This window comes from Lemur catta, chromosome 10, assembly GCF_020740605.2.
Source record: "Lemur catta isolate mLemCat1 chromosome 10, mLemCat1.pri, whole genome shotgun sequence".
In the NCBI taxonomy this organism is placed as follows: domain Eukaryota; kingdom Metazoa; phylum Chordata; class Mammalia; order Primates; family Lemuridae; genus Lemur; species Lemur catta.
In genome coordinates this window covers 36,791,625-36,797,624 of record NC_059137.1, presented here as the reverse complement: position 1 = coordinate 36,797,624, position 6,000 = coordinate 36,791,625, and the positions used below count along the sequence as shown (strand labels likewise).

General features: G+C 45.5%; 1 protein-coding gene and 1 non-coding gene across 9 annotated transcripts in view; both read left to right on the top strand.

Moving 5' to 3' along the window:
• Nucleotides 1-894: 894 nt before the first annotated feature.
• LOC123646783 lies at nt 895-963 on the top strand. Its single transcript, XR_006738033.1, has one exon. It is a non-coding gene; the product is annotated as a small nucleolar RNA SNORD104 (small nucleolar RNA).
• A 917-nt stretch (nt 964-1,880) lies between these two features.
• Nucleotides 1,881-6,000, top strand: part of UNC13B (unc-13 homolog B) — a 191,700-nt gene continuing 187,580 nt past the window's right edge. For 5 of the 8 annotated variants that reach the window (XM_045562894.1, XM_045562893.1, XM_045562890.1 and 2 more), the window contains exon 1: nt 1,902-2,210. In XM_045562894.1, coding sequence (XP_045418850.1) covers nt 2,189-2,210 — 22 coding nt within the window. In that variant the 5' untranslated portion in view covers nt 1,902-2,188. Of the gene's footprint in view, nt 2,211-2,506; nt 2,525-6,000 lie in introns of those variants that run through there. The other 3 variants (XM_045562896.1, XM_045562889.1, XM_045562895.1) reach the window with 2 other exon arrangements.

Below are 6,000 nucleotides of genomic sequence, written 5' to 3'. Positions count from 1 at the left end.
TTATATATATATATATATATATATATATATATATATATATATGTATCTCCATATGTTTAGCATATATATCTGTTGGTATTGGTATTTACTTTTCCTATCATTAAGAAATAAATTTATTAATGGATGTACACTTATATATATATACATACATGCACAGTAAGAGAGAAAATAAGGGAATTAGCTCATGCGATTATGGAGGCTGAAAGTCCCAAGATCTGCAGCCAGCAATCTGGAGACCCAGAAGAGCCAAGGATATAGTTCCAGTCTAGAAGCCAGCAGGCTCCGGGAAGAGCCCATATTTCAGCTCAAGTCCAAAGGCAAGGAAAAAAAAGACCAATATCCCAGCTCAAAGACAGTCAGACAGAGAGAAATTCCCTTTTACTCAGCCTTTTTGTTCTATTCAGGCCTTCAACTGATTGGATGAAACCCACTCACACTGGGGAGGGTAATCTGTGTTCCTGGGTCTACTGATTCAAATGTTAATCTCATCCACAAACATCTTCGCAAACACACCCAGAATAATGTTTCACTAAATATCTGGGTGCCCTGTGACCCAGTCAAGTTGATACATAAAATTAAATATCACAGGTATTTATAGGCATTTGAAAAAAGAATGTTAGAGTAAGAGTGTTAGGTTAGGTGTAAAATTTGGTTAATGTCCTATAGGACAATAACACTATTGTGACCTTTCCTACTAATCAGAAATCCTTTGCATCATTACAAGATAAAAATCTATAGATTAACGTGATTTCATAGGGTTTTAACCTTTAATCAATAATACATAAAGCTTTTTGGTGACTGGGAGGCCAGGGGGATGAGGTATGCTCCTATGCTGGGCAGTGTGGCTGGGCAGCCTTGGGGCTTGGGGCTGGGAGCAGGGTGGGGGGCAGGCAGTCCATGATGACATTCAATTACAGCACCTGTTAGACTGCTGAGGTGAGTGATGTGAACTGGAGTCTAAGCTGGAAAAAAAAAAAGATAATGAGTCAAACAAAAGTATATTGTCCTGGATAGTTAATCCTTGGCTGGGTCTGTTCCCTTCTCTTTGCAGCATTTCTAAGCTTTGGAAGATTTTTGCTAGTGAAACAATCCTTTCCTCCACTGTTCTGCAATGTCTCTTTTGTCATAAGACAAGTATCTATAATATGTGGGTCTGTTTCTGAACCCTCTGTTCCGTGGGTTAAGTTGTCCATCCTTGCACCATTACCTCACTGTCTTAGATTATGATTTTGTAACAAGTCTTTTTTTTTTTTTTTTTTTTTTGAGACAGAGTGTCACTCTGTTGCCCGGGCTAGAGTGCAGTGGCGTCAGCCTAGCTCACAGCAACCTCGGACTCCTGGGCTCAAGCAATCCTCCTGTCTCAGCTTCCCAAGGAGCTGGGACTACAGGCATGCGCCACCATGCCCGGCTAATTTTTCTATATATATTTTTAGCTCTCCATATAATTTCTTTCTATTTTTAGTAGAGACTGGGGTCTCGCTCTTGCTCAGGCTGGTCTCAAACTCCTGAGCTCAAACAATCTGCCCGCCTCGGCCTCCCAGAGTGCTAGGATTACAGGCGTGAGCCACCGCGCCCGGCCCGGGCTAGACTCTTTAAGGAAGTCCTGTGGAAATTCTGCAATGAAAAGACTCTGTTTCCAGGTGGAAGCCCCACCCACGCCGGAGGAGCCGAGCGATTTAATTCTCGCCTCACCTTCAGGTGAGGGGAAGCCCTTCCCTTCCCCACTTTAAACCTTATCAGTGGGCGGAGCTGCCCTCGGTCTCGCGTGTAAGGAAAGCGGAAGGGAACCCCGCCTCCTGCTGGGGGACGGGGTCGGTGCACTGGGCGTGAGTTGATTGGCTGGGGGCGGGGCGCCACGGGTTGGCTCCGCCCAGGCGCTCGCACGGATCTCGGGTGGAATGACGGGAGGGAGTCCCAGCCGCTCTTGCCTGGCAGCGATGGCGCCGCGGTGCCGCGCCCAGTCCCCCGTCTGCCGGCCGGTGCTCACCGCTATCCTGTCGCTCAGACGGTGAGAATTGGGGCGGGTCTGAGGGAGCGGCGGGACGCTACCTGTGACTGGGACCATGAGGAGCGTCCAGACCCGTGGGGCCGATAGCAGAAGCAGCCGCAACACCTGCTGAGAGGAAAGGGAGCGGCCCGGCGCGGCGGCGCGGCTGGGGTGCGGCAGAGGCTCGCCCGCGCCTCGGCCATGTCACTGCTCTGCGTGCGCGGTGAGTGCGCGGACTGCGGTGGGGAGGCAGGGTGTCGCCGAGGGGTCCCCGTACGTTTCCGGTGGGCGTCAGATTACCACCTCTCCCAAACTTCACTTCCCGTTCGTGCTTAGGGCAATGATTGTGTTAACTATGATTTATAAACATTTGAAGAGTTCTTTCCACTCTTTGTTTCTCCCCACGCTCCTACAAGGGACTGTTACCTCTCCATTCCGGTAACCACGTGAAAATGTTGGCTGGCAGGCCGGGATCCTATGAAACTGTGATTGGGGTTCTTCTCTAGTAGGAGTGGACGAGCTAGGAGACCGCGGATGGTTGGTGCTTGTCAATGGTGGGCAGCCTCTCATTCTTTTCTTCCTTCTGCTTTCGGCGTTAACACTATAGTATGCTTAGTAGCATGTTCGTTTTATCACTCTTTGAGCGCGTTAGTGGTACAGCTGTCACATCCCTTCTTCCAGGGTATTTCTTGGCTTTCACCTCTCTACTGCTTGTCTTGGCCCCTTCTTTCCTGAACCCCAGCCTGTAGTCCAGGGTAAGATTATTCTACTGCGCTTGGAAGGATTATGTTGACTTCTCTCCTTTAGGAGCAGAGCATAAGAGGTATGGTTTGTTTTAGCTTCCATCACAGTAACTCAAGGCAAAGGGCCTTTATTGCTTTTTCGCTGAGGACACTTGACCCATCTAAGAAGATATCTTATAGCAAGAGCTTTGGGGTTTAAGATGAGGCAGGGTGCACGGACTAAGCTCTCTGTGGGTAGAGACTGTTTCTTAATTGGTTTTTGTATTCCCAGTGCCTGACATAGTGGAAACTCAATACTGGTTTTGAATGAATGCGAGGACAGTGATTTTAGAGAGATTATCTGATCAGAAAAAGCAGGGTTTGGATTATCCATTGAATTTGATCTTGGAACATTCAAGTTACAGCCTATCGTATCTGTTGAATGAGATGGGGATACGGTGGCTTGATGTGAGTGAGAGAACATTTATCAAGTAGAGCCTTCACCAGGGCTTTTTCCTGGATACAGTTCACTTTTCTTTTGGCTCTACAGATTAGAAGCATTGTTTGTGATCTCTTTGATAACAGTGTTTTTCCCCCCAGCTGTTGGCAAACCGAACTGCTTGCTTTGTTCTCTTCCACTGTTTTTTAAATCTGCATTAACTCAAAATGGATTTTTCTATTTCCGGGGATTATGAGACAGTTTTTCTTCTTTCGTGGCTGATTTTTCATTAATGAGAATTTTGCATTGCTTTTAGTAAGACATTGTCTCTCAGCAGCTGGGAATGTATTTATTCCTTTAGATCCCTGCTGCTGAGTAGCAGGATTTGGGAGAGGCTGAGCTTTGCTATGTCTCTTGGATAGTTTAATTCTCTACTGCCACACAGTGTTATAGAGCCAGTCCTTGTGAAAGACTCATTAGACAAAAGCAGTCTTAATTCAGAAATTTCTATTTAACTGAATTTAAATAACCTAGCTACTGCTGTTTTCATTTGTTCTAATAGCAGGCAGCTTTCATTGTCTAGAAATTCTGCTATTGAGCAACCTCTGTTGCTTTTAATGTTACATTAGTCAAATTTCTCTTCTTTTGAACCTAGGAGAATGGAGCTCTTTGTCTTTTGAGTAGAGATCCTGAAGATTTTAATGACTGAAACAAACAGTTACTATTTTTTTTTGGTGGGGGGACAGGTCCTAGCTCTGTCACCCTGGTTAGAGTGCAGTAGCCTCATCATAGCTCATTGCAACCTCAAACTCCTGGGCTCAAGCGATCCTCCTGACTCAGCCTCCCCGGGGGCTGGGACTACCAGTGCATACCACCACACCCAGCTAAGTTTTCTATTTTTTGTAGAGATGGGGTCTCGCTCTTGCTCAGGCTGGTCTCAAACTCCTGAGCTCAAGTGATCTTCCCGCCTCAGCCTCCCAGAGTGCTAGGATTACAGGCATGAGCCACTGCGCCCAGCCTTGGCCCTATATTCTTGCATGTCCTTAAAAAGATAGTTTGCTCTAATGCTAGCTTCGTTTATTCCTGCCTTTGCTCTGTTGTGCAGTTGTACCCCCCAAAATACTCTTTCTGTATTTTCTATGCCTACTTTTTACGCTGCAAATTTCCTCAGTTCTTCAGTCTGCTGTGATCTTTCTCCTTTAACCTGGTGAAGCACTTGTGGTCTGTACAGTGCCACTAGTTTGGCAATGAATCGTATACTGCCTGCAACTGGTCTTGTATTGTTATGCTTATGGTAACCCAGATAAAGGAGGTAATAGCACTGGTCAGATCTGGAATTTTGTGTTCACCTATGGTATTTCCTTCTAAGGGGCATAATGATTATCTTAAGAGGAGATTTTTAAAAAAAAATTTTTTAAATTTCAGCATATTACAGGGGTGCAAATGTTTAGGTTACGTATATTGCCTTTGCCCCACCCAAGTCAGAGCTTCAAGAGTGTCCATCCCTCAGACGGTGCGCACCACACCCATTAGGTGTATATATGCCCATCCCCCTCCTCCCCACTCCCATCTGCCCAACACCTGATGAATGTTATCACTATATGTGCACTTAAGTGTTGATCAGTTAATGCCAATTTGATGGTGAGCACATGTGGTGCTTGTTTTTCCATTCTTGTGATACTTTACTTAGTAGAATGGGCCCCAGCTCTATCCAGGGTAATACAAGAGGTGCTAGATCACCATTGTTTTTTGTGGCTGATTAAGAGGAGGTTGAGGCCGGGCATGGTGGCTCACGTTTGTAATCCTAGCACTCTGGGAGGCCCAGGCGGGTGGATCGCTCGAGGTCAGGAGTTCAAGACCAGCCTGAGCAAGAGTGAGACCCCCGTCTCTACCAAAAATAGAAAGAAATGATTTGGACAGCTAAAAATCTATATAGAAAAAATTAGCCGGGCATGGTGGTGCATGCCTGTCGTCCCAGCTACTCGGGAGGCTGAGGCAGTAGGATTGCTTAAGCCCAGGAGTTTGAGGTTGCTGTGAACTAGGCTGATGCCACAGCACTCACTCTAGCCCGGGCAACAAAGCGAGACTGTGTCTCAAAAAAAGAAAATAAAATAAAAAATAAAAAGAAATAAAAATAAAAAAATAAAAAGAGGAGACTGATTAGAATAATGAAGGGTGTAGAAACCATTTGAAGAACATGGGAAGTTCTGAGAAGATTTAAGAGGGAGAGGATCATAATAGTAGATGAAACCTGTTTAAAAAACAGAAGATAGGGCCGGGCTCGGTGGCTCACGCCTGTAATCCTAGCACTCTGGGAGGCCGAGGCTGGTGGATCGCTCGAGGTCAGGAGTTCGAGACCATCCTGAGCAGGAGCGAGACCCCCGTCTCTACTAAAAATAGAAACAAATTATCTGGCCAACTAACAATATATATAGGAAAAAAAATTAGCTGGGCATGGTGGCACATGCCTGTAGTCGCAGCTACTCGGGAGGCTGAGGCAGTAGGATCGCTTAAGCCCAGGAGTTGGAGGTTGCTGTGAGCTAGGCTGACGCCACAGCACTCACTCTAGCCTGGGCAACAAAACGAGACTCTGTCTCAAAAAAAAAAAAAAAAAACAACAACAAAAAAAAACCAGAAGATAGATCTTGTCACTCCAGAGGACAGAACTGGGACAAGTGGATCAATGGTTGAACATTACAAGAAATTGAATTTTAGCTTAACATAAAGAACTTTAACAATTAGTGTTGTTCTTAACAAATGGAATGGACTACTACAAGTGGAAATTGAATGAGTGCTAAGGATGTTCTAAAAGGGACCATTTTATAGAATTCACTTAGTTTTTCTTTAAATAT